The sequence below is a fragment of the Lagopus leucura genome, unplaced genomic scaffold, assembly GCF_019238085.1.
Source record: "Lagopus leucura isolate 7727_CA_CO unplaced genomic scaffold, USGS_WTPT01 Super-Scaffold_100018, whole genome shotgun sequence".
Taxonomy (NCBI): Eukaryota; Metazoa; Chordata; class Aves; order Galliformes; family Phasianidae; genus Lagopus; species Lagopus leucura.
Genome location: NW_024962272.1, coordinates 4,539,733 through 4,559,479, shown reverse-complemented (window position 1 = coordinate 4,559,479; position 19,747 = coordinate 4,539,733). Strand labels below are relative to the sequence as shown.

At 37.8% G+C, this 19,747-nt stretch overlaps 1 protein-coding gene across 4 annotated transcripts in view; it reads right to left on the bottom strand.

Annotated features, from left to right (window-relative positions):
- The window catches only part of CCDC171 (coiled-coil domain containing 171), a 167,029-nt gene that overhangs the window by 113,886 nt on the left and 33,396 nt on the right, over positions 1 to 19,747 (bottom strand). For all 4 annotated transcript variants that reach the window (XM_042877338.1, XM_042877339.1, XM_042877340.1 and 1 more), the window contains 2 exons: positions 17,353 to 17,513; positions 9,483 to 9,621 (listed from right to left, as the gene is read on the bottom strand). In XM_042877338.1, coding sequence (XP_042733272.1) covers positions 9,483 to 9,621; positions 17,353 to 17,513 — 300 coding nt within the window. The remainder of the gene's footprint in view (positions 1 to 9,482; positions 9,622 to 17,352; positions 17,514 to 19,747) is intronic.

The window sequence follows — 19,747 nt, the reverse complement described above, 5'->3', positions numbered from 1 at the left end:
AAAAGACATGTATTTAATTCTCTGCAGTGTTCTTCACTACTCAGTTTAAATATTTTATAAATTTGCTTTACTCTTTCAATTTTAATTATATGTACTGTATATCAACTAATATATTATTCATATGTGTATTTCAATGTTAGGTTCCCTGTAGCATTTACACGCCTTTCCTTATGTGAGAATTTGTAGTACTGTTCAAAAAAAATTTCCAAACCACTTCCATATATTTAAAAAGTGGGGTTTTAATTCTTACTCTATAGAATTCTGTATGTAGAACGAGCTTGGATTTGCTAAAATCCAGTAAAAATAGTTTACAGGATGTGAATATATTAAATCCATTTACTCTCACACACTGATAACATCTGAAAGACTCACATGTTACAAATAAGATAATGTAACAACATGATCAGTATCATAACGAAATAAATACTCTTTTTACATGAACCACCACAGCACAGACAAGGTCAAACTCAGCCTTCCCAGAAAAAAAATCCTTTCCCATGGAAAAGTCAAATGTGAGAGTTCTTTTATTTTGTTTTTTTTTTTTTTTTCTTTTTCATTTTGGTTAACTTACCACAATTTAGGTAGAATATTGCAGTTTATTTAGTCTTCACTGCTTCTTTGTGCTTTATTTGTTAACTGCATTCATACTCTGTATGCCAATTTCAGCCTTTTACACCAGAACAAAGATCAAAGGGAAGTCCTCAGACTAGCCAGTTTCTCCACACTTCAGCTGCAAAGAATTTAGTATACTTCCTACATCCCGTTTTCACTCTCTTCCATTACTAGAAACTAAGAAAAATATTGTGAACTATAGTGTTGGAAATCCAGACACTGGTTAGGAGTCCAAAAAGGTCTGAACATATTGATCTAATCTCTTAAGTCCCACTGACAGGAACCTAGTAAGAATGCACAGAGTCATAAAATCATGGAATAATTTAAGCTGACAGGGTCTCCGGAGGTCATCCAGTCCTTCTCCCCACTCAAAGCAGGGCCATGCTTGAAGTAAGGTTATGCTGTTCAGAGCAATGTCCAGGAAAGTTGTGAGTGTCCTCAAGGATGGAGATTCGACAACCCCTGCAGGCAATCTGTTTAAGTACATCAGAATCCTTGGTGAAGTTGTTTTTTTGACACCTCAGAGGTAATTAGAATTTCCCTTTCTAAAACTTCCGCTTCCTCCCATACTTGGCACGGCCCACTCCTAAAGAGAGTGGAATTCTCTATTCTACACAAGTTTCCATGCGATGGCATTCATGGCAGTAGCTGTAACTCCCTTAGATTTCCTTTCTTCAAGTGTGTCAAACACAGTGAGCATACATAACTCTACTTTGAAAAGGAAAATAGAGTCCACTAGAGTACACAAGTCAAACACAATCAATTGTAGCTGCTGAATAAAATGGCAGCTCCAATTCCAGAAGATGAGATTACTTCTCTGCTAGAACCTCCATCCATCACCGCATTTACATTACAAGATGTCATTCCTGTGTGAATGTTTCCTAGATTACCTCAAAAGGTAAATCAAATGACAGCTTGTTTCACGGCCCACTTAAATAGAAAGAGGTGAAAGAGCACTCACAAAATGTGTGCTTTTTGCTGACTTTGCTCAACTATATGATCATTTAGGTCAACCATTCTTCAGGTTGGAGATGATCCTTGAAAATAATCCTTTTAAAATCAAAGGCAACTGAAGACCTGTAAGGATGAACAAGGACCTCCTGACTACATTCAGACACACAAAGAGAGCGCACACAGGACATGGAAGGAGAGACAGGTGACCTGGAAGGAAGATAGAGACACTGTCAAAGCATAGAGGGATGAACTTAGGAAAGCCAAAATCTACCCAGAATTTAATCTACAAGGACAGTAGTAAACGTGCCTTCAAGTACATCAACAGTAAAAGGAAGAGTAGGCAAAACATGGCCCTGCTGCTTAAGTGGGAAAGGGATCTGATGATGAGGGCACAGAAAAGGCTTCCGCAATACCATCTTTACCACTGTCTTTAATGCTAAGTCTTGCCTTCATGAATCCCAGTTTCCTAAGACCAGTGGTAAACTCTGGACCGATAAGACTTAACCTCAGAAGGGGAAGACAAGGTTAAGAAACATCTGAACAATGATGGGATGCTCTCAGAAGTTCTGAGCTAGCAGGCCAACGTCACTGTCAAGCCACTCTGAATTCTTCAGAAAACCATAGTGTACATCCAGCAGAGTAGGATCCTGTCGTGCAGTCTCTGGACATTACTCCAAGAGTGATATTATCAGGAGTACTGTCTGCTTTATTTGCAGATAGTTGTAGGGATTTCTTATGCAATCCTGAAGTTTGCAAGAAAGCAAAGGACAAAAAAGATATGTGAGTAACTTAAGGTCAGCTGGTTTCACACTAATTCTTGAAAAACTGATGGAACAAATAATCCTGTAAGCCAGTTTTGAATACATGAAGGGCAAAAAGGTGATCAGAAATATTAGAAAGTGGAATACTCACTTTGGTAATATGACAGCCTTTGACAATGAGCCATCTGTCTTGAAGGCAGAAAGGAGAGAGCAATTAAAGTTGTTTATCTTGACTTTCATAAGTCTTTATAGACACTGCCTCCCATAACATCCTCACAGGCAAACTATTTAAGTGGAGAGTGAGGTAGATTTAAAATTGGCTGAACTGTGGGACAACTGTGGAGGGCTGTAAGCAGCAGCATAAAGCCAATGGGGTCAGAATCCTAGCAGATGTTTAACATCTTCATTGATGACTGGGATAATTGTCAGAGAGCTCTCTCAGTAAGTTTTCAGGTAGAAAACTCACCAGAGAGGTTGCACTACCCTTCAGAAAGACCTGAAAATAGTTGAGGAATGGGCCAACAGGAACTTCAGGAAGTTCAAAATCAGGAAGTGCAAAGTCTTGCATCTGAGAAAGAATAAAGTCATGTAGCAGTTCAAGTAACTTGTAGAAAAAAGGAACTAAAATGCCATGAAACCGACAATGAAACAGCAATGTATGTTGAGGACAGAAAGTCAGTGATATCCTGGTCTATATTAGCACCAGGTCAAGGATGGTGATGTTTCACATTCTGCTCAGTACTGCTAAGACACATCTGCAGTGCTGGATCCAGTTCTGGGCCCCTCAGTACAAGAGAGACATAGATTTATTGAAGTAAGTCTAACAAAGGGCCAAAGCTGATTAAATAAATCTGTTATATGAGGAGAAGCTGAGAGAGCTGGGGCTATTTAGCCTAAAGAAGAAAAGGCACAGGGGAATTCAAGCAACGTCAGAAAGTACCTGACAAGAGCAAGTGAAGAGGGAGCCAGACACTTCTTTGTGGTGCTCAGACACAGGACAAGAATCAATGAACATCAACTAAAATACAAGAAATTTCATATAAAACAAGAATAAAACATTTTTACTGTGACAATGGTCAAACACTAGAACACGCTGCCCAAAGACACTGTGGAGTTTCTATTCTTGTAGATATTCAAAATCCACCTGGACACCGTCCTGAGCAGCCTGATTCACTTGACCCTGATCTGAACACTGAGTGCATTAGACAATCTCCAAAGGTGCCTGCCAGCAACAATGACTCTGCAACTTTGTGTGATTATTCTGAAGGGAAGGTACTCTCAGGAAGAGATAAAAAGATAGTCTAGTTAGAGAAAATACCGTTTCCACTATCATATCTGATTTAAAGAAGCCTAATTACACTCAAAAAAAACACCCTAGAATTAGAAATTTTCCAAGCACATTAGAAGTATTTCCTCTTCCTCACAAACATTCTCTGCCTCTGAAAATATTCAGGATGAAAGGCTAGAAACCAAACAATATGGTGGTAAAGTTGTAATTCAGAAATCTAGAGTAGATTCTGGATTGTAGTCCTTTCTCCAAGTCAGAAGGCTCTTAGTATGATAAAATGTCCCTTCAGAACAGAAGAGGTTCTGGCAGAAGAATGTGTTTCACCAAATATTGACATAAGCATCGATCTGAAAATACAACTGCATTTTTCAAGAGATTAAATAGAAGCCAAACATTTTTCATTACCGTTGGAAAAAAAATCCAAATGCTAGTTATTCTTATTTAAAGAAAACTGCAAGCACTGAATAAGTAATAGGAAAGCTACTACTTACAAATTATTCCACTCACTGTCAGAATTACACTTAATATTCCAGAAGCATTTGCATTTATCTGGACAATACCCTATTACCGTGATTGCAAAAGTATTCTCATTAATTACCAATCTTCTATCTTAGCATCATTATATAATCAGCTCCAGGAGCCAAGTCCCACTGATTTCTTCAGTACTTTCCAAGAGTAAACAACAATGTTGAATGAAGTAAATATAATCCCTACTATATGCACTTCAGTAATAGCCTCTATGACTCGATTCTGAAAATGTGCATCTAAGAATAAACATGTAGGCAAGAGTTTGAGGTCCTTCCAAAATCACCTGAACAGAACTCCAGATCTATCGTACAGCAGAGTAGGATCCTGTCATGCAGTCTCTGGACATTATTCCAAGAGTGATATTCTCAGGAGTACTGTCTGCCTTATTTGCAGTTAGTTACAGGGATTTCCTGTGCGATCCTACTGCACATAGACTAATTCAGCCCCTTAGCGTGCTGTCCAGGTCTCATCTGTTTACACTGGAGTGTGTGTCAAAAGCCAGACATTCCCACACAGCCACCGAGCAGCAGCATACGTCCAGCTACTCCTTGAAAAGACGTTAGGTAAATCATAGAATCACAAAGGTTGGAAAAAATTTCTAAGATCATCTAGTCCCTCCATCAATCCATGCCTGCTAAGAGATACCACTCAGTGCCACATCTAGCCTTTTCTTTAAAATCTCCATGGGTGGTCACTCCACAGCTTCTCTGATCAGTCTGTTTTGATACTCCACCACTGTTTCTGAGAAGAAATTTTTCCTAATATCCAACCCGAGCATCCCCTGGAGCCACTTGAAGCCATTACCTTTCCTCCTATTGCTACTTATCTGGGAAGAAAGGCTGACTCCCACCTTGCTACAACCTTCTTTCAGGTCGCTCTATAAAGCAATCTGGTCTCCCCTGAGCTTCCTCTTCTCCAAGCTTTACAAAAGCATCAGAACATTCACCAAGCATGACCCTAAGGGAGCCAAAGGAAGGCAATGACAGAAATAGCTCCAAAAGACTGTTCCAAAAAGTCTTAACAAAACTTAGTTTTACTCAAGTGGTAGTCTGTATTGCAGCATAGTTAAGTAATCAGGCATGACCTACAGTATTAAAATAATCCCCAATATCTATCTTTCTCTTTTTTGCTAATTTTTCATCAAGTTATCTAGCTATAAAATACTTAATCAATTTCCTTTGTTTTTTTATGTTAGCTAGAGTTTTTGAAAGTCTATAGAGGAGCCTTTAAGATGTGCCTAGTAAATTAAATCCAATTTTTCAAGAAATACAGTGTCTCAGATTTAATAACTTGAAATAAAAATAATCAAAAATGTTCAAATTTTAAACTTAAATTGTTCTAGTTTCCTACAAAGAACTCTGCAATAAGTTTTGGTTGGAGACAGTTTTTTGGTTGTTTAAATCAGAAAAAATTTCTCAAGAATTAACAACTTTAAAAGTACTCCTTAGGCATCTATCTTCAAACGCTGGGACATCAATATGATTTATTAAACTTATTTATTTAAATAAGGACAACAGAAGTAGGAACACTCTTGCCCTGAGTTCCGGCAAGCAAAACAAGAATATAAAACAAGGTAATGCAACAGTAAAAATAAGGCAATATAACATTAAAAAATCACTAACACTCTTTGGGTTTTAGGTTTTGTTTTGAGCTTTTTGTTTTTTGGTTTTTTTCAAACTTGCAACAAAAAACTCTATTCACAGTAAATTATCTAGATGAAATTCCACCTCCGCCTTTGAGTAGCAGAGTCCACTCCATAGAATTTGTAGTACAAATTTTTGCTCTATTCAATCAATACATAGAAAGCTACTATCAAAGAATAATTGCTACTGCCTGTGTATATGAAATAGATTCTCTAACAATCCTGCCCTGACTTTCAGCTCATAATAGCTTACAAGACTATTACAGATGGCCTAAATATATACATCACATGATTGCACACAACTGAAAGATTTATATGCTGCAAGGCAAAAAACCCTCTGTACGTAATCTATTACCTTACTTATACACTAATTATATAATTATTCTACTCCTGACAGTATCTATACAAAGGGGAGTAAATGAATACACAATACGTCCAGATTAAGGAAGTTTACCCGAAAAAACACTATTCTTCATGACTGCAAATTCCCAATATGCACTCCTGTGAACTGCCAAGTTCCTCAAATTTCAATATACATTTCACATAAAATAATGGTTCAACATCTCCCTCTTGTCTGGTAAAAAGTATTAATATTCATCCACTACTAGGTGCCAGAAATGTAAATACCTCAAGTAAAATTAAAACCTATTCAAGACACCACTTATTCTTTCAATGGCGCAGGATTACAGCTGGGACTGTTTCAATTTAAAACCAGCTCTGAATCACAATGCCCATTCTTCCAAATTCCTGTTCCTCAAGCTAAAATTTCTGAAAGCCCAAGCTGGAAATAATGACAAGCTTGAGACCAATTTCCTCAGTAAGAACACAATGGAAATCTTGAGAGCTTCCTCATGCTGAACATTCATAAGCAGTTTTGTTTGATACCAGCAGATTCTACCACATTTAATCCATGCAAATATCTGGTAAACTTCTATCACATGCTGATATCTAAAATTAAAAGCAGCGTAACTACTTTACTATACATTCAATTGAGTCATTAAAAGAAAGTTCTTTTTTGAAATAAAAAGTTTCCAAATAATGTATTTGATTCACGTGCAACTTTACTTCTCCAAAAACAAACAGCCTTCACTAATTGGTTATATTTCCCAAGACATTTTACAAACAAAAATATTAACTTGCATTACGGCAGTACAGTTAGAAACCAATATGAGATTACGAGCCTGAAGTGGAACGTCCATACTCAGGTTGTCTAACAGTAGTATAAAATACAGGAAAGTAATAAATAGATCAAGGAAGCAGAAAGGAAAATGAAGAAAGAGAACAGACTGGCATTTTCACACAACTTTAGTATGTGCCCGATAACACTACTTGACAAGCTACATATACTTACCTTTTGCCAGAGTGTTCTGCTTTTTTATTTTGGGAAAAATACAAAAATTTTTAAAAATAATTTAAAAAAAAAAAGCTGTCCAGACTGAATAAACACGACCACACACAGCCACTCCTGCTTCCCCAAAAAATACCTAGTCTCAGGAAAAATACAAAGTCATCCAAGGTGATAAAAACCTAGCCCCATAGGGTATCTCAAATACAACTCCACAAAAATTATGATTATTTTTATTACCTGCTCAAGATAGACTTCTGGTTTGAAATAATTCCAGTGTAACAACTCAAACGACTAGTTCTTTGCACAAGATACTTGCTTAACTGAGACAAATTATTCTGCTTTTTATCTTTCTATGATGTAATGTTCATTTCAAAAGCATTATTTAAACACCTCAGTCATTACCAGAAACCTAGACCAGGCACAGAATTTGCTCTTTTTTTTTTTTGGTCAGATATAGCATCATATTATTAATGGCACAAAACAAAAGCTTGTATCACAATGGTTGCTAGCAAGTGTCAAAAGGTTCATGGTAGAAATATGTCATATTGAATTTGCGTTTTATGTATATAAATACATACCAGTCATTAGTGATAGTAGTTAGGGGATTTACTTGCTTTTCTATTTTCGTATTGCTTTTGTGCCAGGCGATATGATTTCTCTAGGCCAGCAACTGTTTCTTACTATATTACTGCTTGTATGAAAGAAGCTGCTTGGATTTTCCCAAAATGAAGAAGGCTTTGTTTTTCATTTGGTTTTCAAACATACGTAATGAAACTGTTCAAGAACTGGGTATCAGAACAATGGAATAACTCCAACTAAAAAGGAAGAACCGTTTGATATCATGTGAAGCCAGTAATTAGCTATACGGCAAATGTAAAATCACTGAATAAGTGAATGCTTTGCCATTCATACACACTAATTTTGTAGTTACTGTAAAAATGGCCAACCAGCGTAAGTTTGAATGAGGAGACCAAATGCACCAAAACATTGAGAAGAGCAAGGACTGACATACAAGAAATCTAAATACCTGGGCACAAAATATCAGAGCAATTTTTAGTTTATCTTTGTTGTATTACAGAACACAGAGGGATCATACTCTGCCAGAGGACAGAATAAGTTGATCCTAAGTACTTAATCAGATTTTATTTATAAACGCAGGCTGTAGACCTCCATGGACTAATTCTTGTCTGAACTAAAGTATATGAATTTTACAGAAATCACACACAATACTGATTCACCATTCGTGATGGAGAATCCACAACCCTTCAGCAATTTTTACCACAGAAGGCAATTACAAGCTTCTTTTCCAATTCAATGCTATCTAATTTCCAATTTTCACTTATTTGGCTACCCATCGCCCAGGAAATTGCAATTATCAAGTGTACTTGTTCACCATGTTTTCGTTTACAGACTGCAAACACATCACCCATTAAAACATCTTCACTTTTCATATTATCTGAACAGGAGATAGCAACGTGTCTACAGATCCTCTGAAGCAGACCTCTGCTCCTTTTCACTGACATTACAATATCTACCATCAAGAGGGAATCGACTACTTTTACCTTCCAAACTCAGCTCCAGGAGATGAAAAAACGAGAAATTTGCAGTCCAGTATTAAAACACAGTTTATATTTATGAAGTACAGAAATACTGAAAATGCTTCTACATAGCTGAAGATTTTACACAGAATGCCTAAGATATTTGCTTTATCCCTACTGCTATGCAAAAGAACGGGAAAGTCATTATTCAATCGTAGGTGAGCAGAGACAGAGGGAAGGTTCCAGTTTGTCATGACAAAAAAAAAAAAAAGAGAGAAAAAACAAAGATTCCAGAAAACAATTCAGTAAAATACATCTAAATATCCTCTGCATTGTCACATTCAAACTAGTTATTTATTAAAGCCAAATGTTTGCAGAAAAAAACAGTATGTTGTGCGAAATAAATATGCTTACAGTGGCAGCTAACAAGGACTGTAGACTGAAAAGGGCATGCTAGAAAGATAGAACATTCTCTGCAATGAATCATAATCCATTTCTAAAAATTGCTGCCCTCTCTAAAAGTGTAAATACAAGTTACTCTTTGCCTTATAGGCACATTTTCAAAGTAGCTGTTTTCTGGAAAACAAAAAACAAAAAAAAAAAAAAAACCCAAAAACCTCTTCGATTAAATATAGGAAGTACATTTCCAAATTAGATTCTGCAGTGTATTAGCTACACATACTAACATTTTACCAGAAAAAGCAACAAGTAAGACTAGAGTAATGCAATGATTGAGTTCTTCCACAAATGCATCTTATGTACACAATACGTCGAAAAAGCCCTAAGAAGCATCACTGGTGTTTTGTCTTACCATTGCAAGTTTATCTTGTAGTTCTCTGTGAGTTTTTTCATTCTCCCGTAGTCTCTCCAACAGATCTTTAACTACCTCCTTCTTTTCCTCAATCTTCTCATTCATTTGCTTGTTTGTGGAGATATACTCCCTTTCTAATCTGGAAAGTTTCAGCATTAAAACATTTATTCATTTATTAATCAAAAATACTTTTGACAGCTATACTATATACTTTTAAACATAACCAATAGATGTGACACATCTGATGTTTACACACTGTAGGACTTCTGAAGTTGCATATTATATTTTTCAATGGAAAAAAGTTGTTTTCCTCTCAAGAAGAACTTTTTCACTAAGTGGTATGTTTTCCAGTTACTGATGCTTTTACTAGTCATAAATTTATTCAGTTATTTTAATATGCCCTTCAAATTATATGTAATAAACAGAATTCATTAAATTTTAATTAACACAGCAGCTCTCTTCAGAAATACCATGTCAAGTCTTACGTAATCAACTCTGTTTTCAAATACAAAGCTTCCTCCTAATATTTCCTAATAGCTGACCATATTCTACTTGCAATGGCATGCCTTTAGAGTTTTCCACCAGCAGACTCTCGAAGCTTCAAGGAACCTACCAGAACTCTCTCTCTCTCATGATATCCAGGAAACTAACATATATAGAGACTGGTTGGCTAAACAACTCATGAAAGTTGCAGGACTAAACAGTTTGCAGGAGACAGAAGTGACAAGTCAAATCCTGGGAGGAATTTAGAAAGATTGCCAGACATATCTGTATTGTGTCAGAGAAGCCAAAACGCACTTTGATTTGATGTTTGTAAAGGATGACCAAAACAAGAAGAGATTTTACCACCATGCTGTGGTAGGAAAAACAAACGTGGGCCTGTTTTCTGTACAGGTCAGGTAATTCATCAACACGCTCAATGCCTTCTTTGCCTCAGACTTCACCAACAAGGTTTCCTAAGCCTCTGTCATTAAGAAAGAGAACGGCTAAATGCAAACAAGAATTGAGTGAGCAATTACTTATGAAGACAGAACCCACAGAAACAGAAGAGATAGGCTTATCTACATTCAAAGGTGCTGACAGAGCTAGACCATCACAGAAAGGCTTCTTGCTATCATCTCTGAAATACTGAGATCAGAGAGGTCCCTGGCACACCTATAGCAAAGAAGGACAAAAGAACAAACCATTGGATTACAGACCAGTTAGCCTTGTCTCAGGATGATCAGAGAGCAATTACTCTTAGAACAAGCTTCTGGGCTCATGAAAGTCAGACAGATGACTGGGGAAAAAATCAGAGGATTTATTAAGATTAAATCATGCCTGAACCACACGGTTACCTGTAACAGAACAACAAGATTTGTGGACAAAAGGAAAGCAGTGAATAACATGTAATTCAGCTTCAGCAAAGCTTCTGACACTGTTACACAGCACTGTTACAGGCAAATTAGAACTTCACTGTCTTGATACATGGACTAACACGTAGATTTAAAAAAAAAAAAAAAAAAAAAAAAAAAAAGGCTAGATAGTAAAGTTCAGATGGTAGTTGGGGGTAACTACTGTAGGATACTACAGAATTCTATACTAGAATCTGATTGACATCTTTATCAATCACATGGATTAGGACAAGAGTGCAATTGGATGGAAAGAGGTCACAACACAACAAAATTTATATGCTCAAGCAAAGAACATACACAGACATGAGGTACACCCTAGCATGAAGCTTCTAAAATACAACACTGACAAATGCAACGTCCAGGGTTTAGGAAGGAAGAGCCCCTTCGAAGCAATACAGCTGGTGACCAGCTGGAGAGCAGCTCTACTCAAAAAGAACCAGGTAGACAGCAAGTTAGCCACAAATAACTGAAACATGGTGGGATCACTTTTATGACCGGAATGTTGCAGTGGCTATAAGCTCTTCAGAATGGATAAGTAAGGAACAAGAGGCAGCGGGGTGACTTTGTATGTTATGAAACATTTTGACGTTGTAAAGTCAATGTTGGTAAAGATACAGTCAAGGCCCTATGGGTCAGATGAAGGCCATATGGATCAGAGGAAAGCCAAAAAGGTTGATATCCTTGGGAGAGTTTGTTGCAGACCATCCAACCAGAATGAAATGGCAAATTAAGCATTCTACAAGCTGCCAGTGGAAATCACACAGTCATTAGCCCTTGTTCTCATAGAAAACTTCAGCTTGCCAGATACTTGCTGGAAATACAATAGCACAGAAAAGAGAAAACCTAGGAGGTTCCTGAAGTGTGTGAAGATAGCTTCCTAACACATCTGGTAGGACAGCCAGGAAGGTGCTCTGCTAGATCTGCTATTTACAGAGAAGGACTGATGGGAGACACCGTGGTCTGAAGCTGCCTCTGACATAGTAACCACAAAATGATAAAGTTCTTGATGAAGTCAGGAGGGGCATCAGAAAAAACTGCTATCTTCCAGACTTCCAGAGGGCGGATCTTGGAGTTTTTAGGACATTAGTAGGCAGAGTCCCGTAGGATACAGTTCTGAAGGACAAAGTGACCGTGAAGGCTGGACATTTCTCAGGAAAGAAGTCTTAAAGGTGCAGGAGCAGACCATCTCTGGTGTACCTTATGACAAGCAACAGAGAAGAGGACCAGAGAAGAGCTTTTGCTGAAACTCAGGGGAAAAAAAGAGAGCTTACCACCTTTGAAAGGAGAGGAATGCGAAGGAAGTTGCCTGAAGTTGCAGAGGGAAAATTAGAAAGGCAGGAACCCAGCAAAAACTTAATCTGATCACCATTCTTGACTTCACCAGACTCCCTCATTTTCTAGCTGATTTTGGTTTCAAGTTTTTTAGTTTTATTTGGGGGGGAGATTTTTTTGAAGTTAATTATTGAAGTGAATAGAATTGTTTTTACAAATACATTAACAGCTAAAAGGAGCCCAGGAGAATATACATCCTTTATTGGATGCAACGGGGAGCATTACTACCAAGGACAAGGAAAAGGCTGAGTACTCAATGCTATCTTTGCTTCTATCTTTAATAGTCAATAGGGTACTGAGTTCTCTGAGCTTGAAGACAGAGATGGGGAACAGAATAAACACATTACAATTCAGGAGAGAACAGCTACCATCTACACTATCACATGTCCATGGACCCAGACTGGACCTCCATAAGCTAGCAGAAATGCTCACCAAGCCACTTTCCATATTTATCAACAGTCTTGGTCAGGTGGGAAGCTCCCAGACAACTGGATGAAGCCACGTTGCATAACAGTCAACAAGACCAAGTGCTGGGTCCTGCACTTTGGTCACAACAAATCTACAAAATGCTAGAGACATGAGGCAGAGAAGCTGGCAATCTATATGCAGGAAAAGAATCTGGGGATGTTAGTTGACTGGCTGCTGAACATGAGCCAACAGCATGCTCAAGTGGCCAAAGAGGCCAATTGTATCCTGGCTTGTATGAAAAATAGTGTAGCCAGCAAGATTAGTGAAGTGATTGTGTCCCCTTGCACTTGTACTGATGAGGCTGCCCCTTAAGTACAGCGTTCAGTTTGGGGCCCACACTACAAGAACACTGAGGCCAAAAGAGTTTCTGAAGAATAGCAACAAAGGTGGTAAAGGGTCTGGAACACAAGACTTAAGAGAAGCAGCTGAGGGAACTGGAGAAGGTGAGGCTCAGGTGAGACACTATCACTTTCTACAATTACTTGAAAGGATGTTGTAACAATATGAGGTTGGTTCCTTCTCTGACACAACTAGTGGAAGGATGAGAGACAGTTGCCTCAGATTATGCCAGGGGAGGTTCAGGTTGAATATTAGAAAAAAATTGTTCTCAGAAACAGTGGTGAGGTATGGAAACAGGCTGCTCAGGGAAGTGGTGCAGTCATCATCCCTCTAGACATTCAAGAAACGTGTAGAGGTGGGGAAATGGCTTAGCGGATATGATAATGATGAGTTGAAGGATGGACCCAATGATCTCAGAGGTCTCTTCCAACCTTAATGATTCTATGATTGTATAAATTATTAGCATGACATTTTAGTACAATACTAATAACAACAGAACTAGAGTGAGCTCATGAGAATATCACCAGAATGGTCAGGGGCTGGAGTACAGGCCATATGACGTTAGGAAACTTGGTATGTTCAGCTTGGAGAAGGGTGAATAACAGACCCCGCAGTACCTTTAGGTCACCAAGGAGACTGAGCCAGCCCCTTCACAACAAAGTATAGGACAAGAGAGAACAGTCACAAATTGAATCAGGAAAGATTCAGACTACGAGAAGCTTTCTTCCACCATGACAGTCAATAAGAAGATCAGGCTCCCAGAAAGCTTGTGCAGTCATCATTCTTGGGGATCTTGAAGATCTACTGGACAAAGCCCTGAGTAATCTGATCTCAAAGCTGACTCTGGCACAAGTAGAATGTTGAATTAAAGATCTTCTACAATCCCTTCCAGCTTAAATTATTCTATGGCATCATTTTTAACAGTGGCAACATCCCGTGTCCATTTTATTTTCTCTTTTCATTATTCTTTCATTAGAACTGCTAGTAACCCAAAGGGCTCTAATTTTTCCCAGTTTTTAAATCAATATTGTCACTTCCTGGCTTTGAATTAAGTAAGTCTTACAGAGTTAACCCACATATAAAGACAAAACATACCTTTTAGCTGAAGGAATACTTTATCATTCCTCCTAATGCCTATGTCTTTCTGCTCCAGCCCAGCTGACATATTCTTTTTCTCTTAGATGTAGATGTTTACTTCTTATTCTTAAAGAATTTGCCTATTTCAGTTATCGAATGTCACTCCTATTCTTATAGCTTTCAGAAGCACAGTAAGAGAAGTTTCAATTTATTCTACATCATGTCCTCACTCTTCAAGAAAAGTAAATTAACATGAAGAACCAGATCTCTTCTTACTTACAATTTACATAGTGCTACTGGGTTCAGAGCTAATTAATAAATTATGCAACCCAGAAAAGTCTGTATGCTTGGAATCAGCACTGATCTTTTTCTCAGAAAATCAGTTCTCACAGCTTTGTATAGCTTCCACTTATCCCACATCAAATCCAGCTAAAAAGACATGCAAGTATTCTAGCACAATAAATGAAAGTCCCCAACAATTTCCAAAGACTGAAAGACAATCCTGGAGGACCCCTCCAGGCAAAGCAAAAATATGTTAGGATGCCAAATTGTGGCTTAAAAGAAAATGAAAAGCTCCTCATCTTAAATTCAAGGACCACACCCTTCAAAGGTAAGTAGATCAAAGGTTCTTCTATTCTGTCTGAAGGGATCCAGTGAAAGTAATCACTGATACTCACCAGTATAACTGATAATTGTATGCTTCAACACATAAAAAAAGCAGGGTAGACTGAAGAGACATTCATGCCCATTACATGCAAGTATCTAAAAGGAACTGAGCATACTGATAGTCCAATTGAGGTAAATTTTGACCTACCTTTACAGACTGAGTTCAGAAAGACAGTACTCTAAGAATAGGCAGTTTCTGTTTCTTAAGCCTTTATTAAAACTACCAACTTTCACAGAGAGGTTAGTATTTTCTCATGCAGACATGAGCTGCTCATATAGTACAAAGGCAAGTTTTTGAGCTTGGATAGAAACAATAGGGGAGTAATTCCTGAAGTTTCTAGGAGGAATGATAAATTGTACCTAAAGATTGCTGGAAGGCTAATGGCTCCTTGACCGATTACAGAAAGTTATGGTATGTGGCCATATTGAAAACTGGAAAAGATTTTCTAGACTGAAAATGACTTCAGCTTAATAGACATTAGCCAAGAAAACTCAAAGCCCCGTATTTCATTTGATGATGCTGAATTTAGCTGGTCTAGCCTCAAATACAGGGATGGACCTTGGAATAGTCAGCTTCGGAATTACACAGAACCACAGAATGTCAGGGATTGGAAGGCACCTCCGAAGATCATCTAGTCCAATCCTCTTGCTGGAGCAGGATCGCCTAGATGAGACCACACAGGAATGCGTTCAGGTGGGTTTTGAATATCTCCAGAGAAGGAGACCCCACAGTCTCTCTGTGCGGTCTGCTCCAGTATTCTGTTATCCTTATGGTGAAGAAGCTGTTTCTCATATTATGTGGAGCCTCCCATGTTCCAACTTGCACCCACTGCCCCTTGTCCTGTCATTGGATGTCATTGAGAAGAGTGGCATCCCCTTCACGACACTCACTCTTTCCATATTTACAAATATTAATGAGAACAAGCTAAAGAGACCCAGCTTCCTCAGCCTCTCCTCGTCTCCTTTGATCATCTTTGTGGCACTGCACTGGACTCTCTCAAGCAGTTTCCTGTCCTTCATCTGAGGGGCCGAGAACTGGACTTTGGAAGGAAGAAACTGTCCAGGAATTAGCAGGGAAGGAAAAGATTTTATCTGTGAATTCATCTCCAAAAACATGAATTTTCTGTATTTTCTTCACCAACTGAACATGGAAACCTACTGGGGGAGAAAAATTCTGTGCAAGACAAGAAATTAGAACTTACATACATGATGAACACATGCATTGCAGGTCAGAAGTTGGATCAAAACAGCTCCTGATCCAACAGACTTCAAACAAAGCTGCTTTGAATATGAAGTAGATTTTTAAAATTTATTTTAAAAAAGTCATATTACTGGCACAGGCCTTCTTCACTTCAAGAAAATGCAAAGAACTTGGTATTACCTTTATGCCAAATACACTGCTAACATAGAATTCATGTTTAGAGCAAAACAACAAGGCAGGACAAGCTTACAGTTAATTAAAAATCTCAAAATATACCCTGTCAGCTTCCCAGCTGTTTAAGCTGCAATATTCCTGAATAATGACACTGGATTACTATCATAATGTATTTCATGCATTCACACCATTTTTACATGAAAATTATTTTCTTTTCTTTGAAGAAAAAGTTTGGGTTTTTTCTTTTTTTTCTTTTTTTTTTTTTTAATATGGCTTTTGTTTACCTAAATGCATAATCTCACTTTCAGACTTCTTTTGGCCTAACTTTGGTGAAGAGTTCCATTGTGTTAATAACACAGCAGATGTTTCAAATATGTTACTAAAAACATCTCTGAAACTACATATATAAGAAAGGCCAAATTCAGTGCTCTAAAGTCCACAGAATTCTCTACCCAGAACACCATGGTAATCCATCAACTTAAGTTCTTCCAAACCTCTTCCTTCTCTAAATCTATCCTTTATTTTACTTACTGCTTAGCTACCTGTTTTACAACACCATTCTTCTTATGTTTTCTTATCCCAAGATATACTTGATTCAGCCAAAGAAGAAGATACAGTACTGTGCATCCTTCTATCTGCATGGTAAGTATAACACAGCCATTCTTCCAAGAACCATCTGTTACCACAGACAAAGCAGAATGTACCAAGCGGGTAAGGAATTCCAGTTAATTTTGTCTACTTTACACCTTTTCCTGTCCTATTCTTACCAAGTCAAAACTTTCTAGGTTTATTCAAAAGCAGAAAATGAAGATTATTCAGCAGAAATAATAAACAATTCCTAGATAGAAATCTTGAAGATCCACCTACTGCCATGAAAACTTCTCATCATAACACTGTATTTGTATAAAGAAAAAAATATTTTTAAACCCATTGTGTACGTTTTTCTACACTTCTCCCAAATGCTACAAGACCCTATCATAACTATCATTTTCAGTATTTTGCTTAGACAAATAACCTTCATAATAACCTCCACTTTCCCTTAACATGTATGCTTACTAGTATGGACCTGTTATTAATGGAACACCAGGTTTGAAGCCTTTTTTAGGTTTGACAAGGAGTGTAGGATGGTACTGTTTTCTACTGATAGGAAACTATATAACTGTTAGTGCTAATCCAGCTTCCTACAGCCAATTTTCAATGGATATAAAAGATAACTTACCTATTGACTTTTTCCAAGTTCTCTTGGGCTTTCTGTTTTTCTCTCTCATATGCATTTTCTACCTCTTTGAATTCCTTCCTGATCATCTCTAAGTCTGAAAGAGCTTCTGCCTGGCTGACTTTTTCCATTTGTAAAGCTCCTTCAAGTTCTCGAATTCTCATCTACCAAGTGATCAGAAAACAATGAAAGCAAGTTAGAAAAAAGTATCATGGTATTTAACGCTGTTCCATTTTCTGCTTTAAGGACAATTATATTCCATTAAATCTGTCTTACTGCATTTTGAGAAAAGCAATGAATATACGCAGAAATGTATAAATAGTTTATCTCTGAACAGTAAGTTGAAAAAAATGCCTTTTAATGTTCTTAGGGGTGTATGACTTTTTCACCTTTTAGGTTTTAGGCACAGTTTTTCAGGGGAATTCTATTGTTTAAGTTTGATACATGGTTGCAAAGACTACAGTTATTACTTTTGCTAAGAGGAAACCATACTTGAAAAGTCCACATATTCAAAAAGAGAAGAAAACTGTACCAGCTGCTTATTTATAAAAGTGTCTAATTTTATGGAACACTGCCCTCTCAGTTCCACTGAATATGATGAAGTAGATGAAGAAAACGAAGAAAAGCAAATCTCTACTTTTTACTACCTTAATGGTACCCTTAAATAAATAAATAAATAAATAAGAGCATTTTCACAAAGAAGATCATTAAAATAAGGAAAAAAACTAACTAAAAAACAGCATAATTTATTTTTGTTGCTCAGGAAATAAAAAGGAAGAATACAAATTTTACTAAGTTTGTAAAATTTACATTGTAAAGTCTTGTATTATAAGAATATTAAAGTAGTGGGTTTTTTTGTTTTTTTGCTTTGTTTTTTTTTTTTGCTTGCCTTCTAAAGTAAGCTGTAATTGCCTCATTTGGTCAAACATTATGTGATCACAGACTCATAAAACAGCTTGGGTTGGAAAGAACCTTGAATATCACCTTCCATGGTCAAGTACAGCTCCCACAAGATCAGGTTGCTCACGACCTTATCTTCTCCAGATTGAACAAGGTGTAGTGGTCCAGCCCTCAGATCATCTTTGTTGCCCTTCTTTGGACACACTCCAACAGCCCCACCTGTGGTCAACAGCCATTGACCACAACCCTCTGGCTACAACAATCCAATCATTTATCCATTGAATAATCAACCTTTCAAATCCTTATTTCTCCAATTTAGAGAAAAGACTGTGGTATGGGACCACATCAAAAGCCTTGCACAAATCCAGGGAGATGGTATCAGTTGCCCTTCCTGTGTCCATCAACACCATTACTTCACTGTAGAAAGTCACCAGGTTGGGAAGGTGCTTGGTGAAGCTGTGTTGGTGCCTCAGATCATCTCATCTTTCACGTGCCTTAACATAGCTTCTAGGAGAATCTGTTTTGCAACCACCCCAGGCATAGAAGTGATCGGCCTTGGATTCCCCAGGTCTTCATTTCCCAATTCTCTTTGGGGACTTCACCTGACAGCCGTGACTTCTCAAATATGGTGAAGACTTGCTTCGCAACCACGTAAGATAGCTCTTTCAGGAACTGAGATGTGTGTCCATATGGAAACTGCTGAATCACAGCCTGAACCTCTGACTGACAACCTGAGGCGAGCAATGAGTCAGCTCTGGGAGCACAGGTGAAGACAATTCTCCTGTGCTACTGGAAGGGGGGGAGCCTGGCTCCACCTTTCCTAGACCCCATTTAAGAACTGACTAGCACTGAGGAAGGATCTCACTTGGAGACTGCTCCTCTTAGAGTCTTCTCAGTGATCCCAGGACAAGGGTAAGCTTTGCATCTGTTCTTCTTTAGCATGATAACCTGTTTAGCCTAACTTTCCTGTATATTTCTTAATTATAGCATCCATATATTCATTGAATACACAGTGTTGTAAGGTTCCATAGACTTATACACATTCACATTCAACAGGTTGTTTCAGACTTGCAGACTTTGTTTACAGCGGCTTGCAGTAAACTGCAACCACAAGGTGTTTATTGGTCTGATCCCTGATTTTTTTTTTTTTTTTAATTTTTATTTTTTCTACTCACAAGCTTTCAACCTGATTATGACTATTTTTCAGAGACAACACCCCTACCCATCCTTCCCTGCCCATCCCTTTTGAACAGATTGCAGATCTTAATTGTCTTGCTCCAGTTGTGCAATTACTAACTGCTATCATGAAAATGTGATGGTAAGTCATATTGTTCTAACTGCATTATGGTTTCCAACTCCTTCAGCTTATGCTCATGCTGCATGCATTGGCGTTGAGGAACTTCAGCTGGTCTACCAGCCTTGCTACCTTCTTCAAAGAGCTGTCTCAAGCTCCTCTGGGACAAATCTGAGATTTTTCCCTACTGCTTCCTAAAATGCC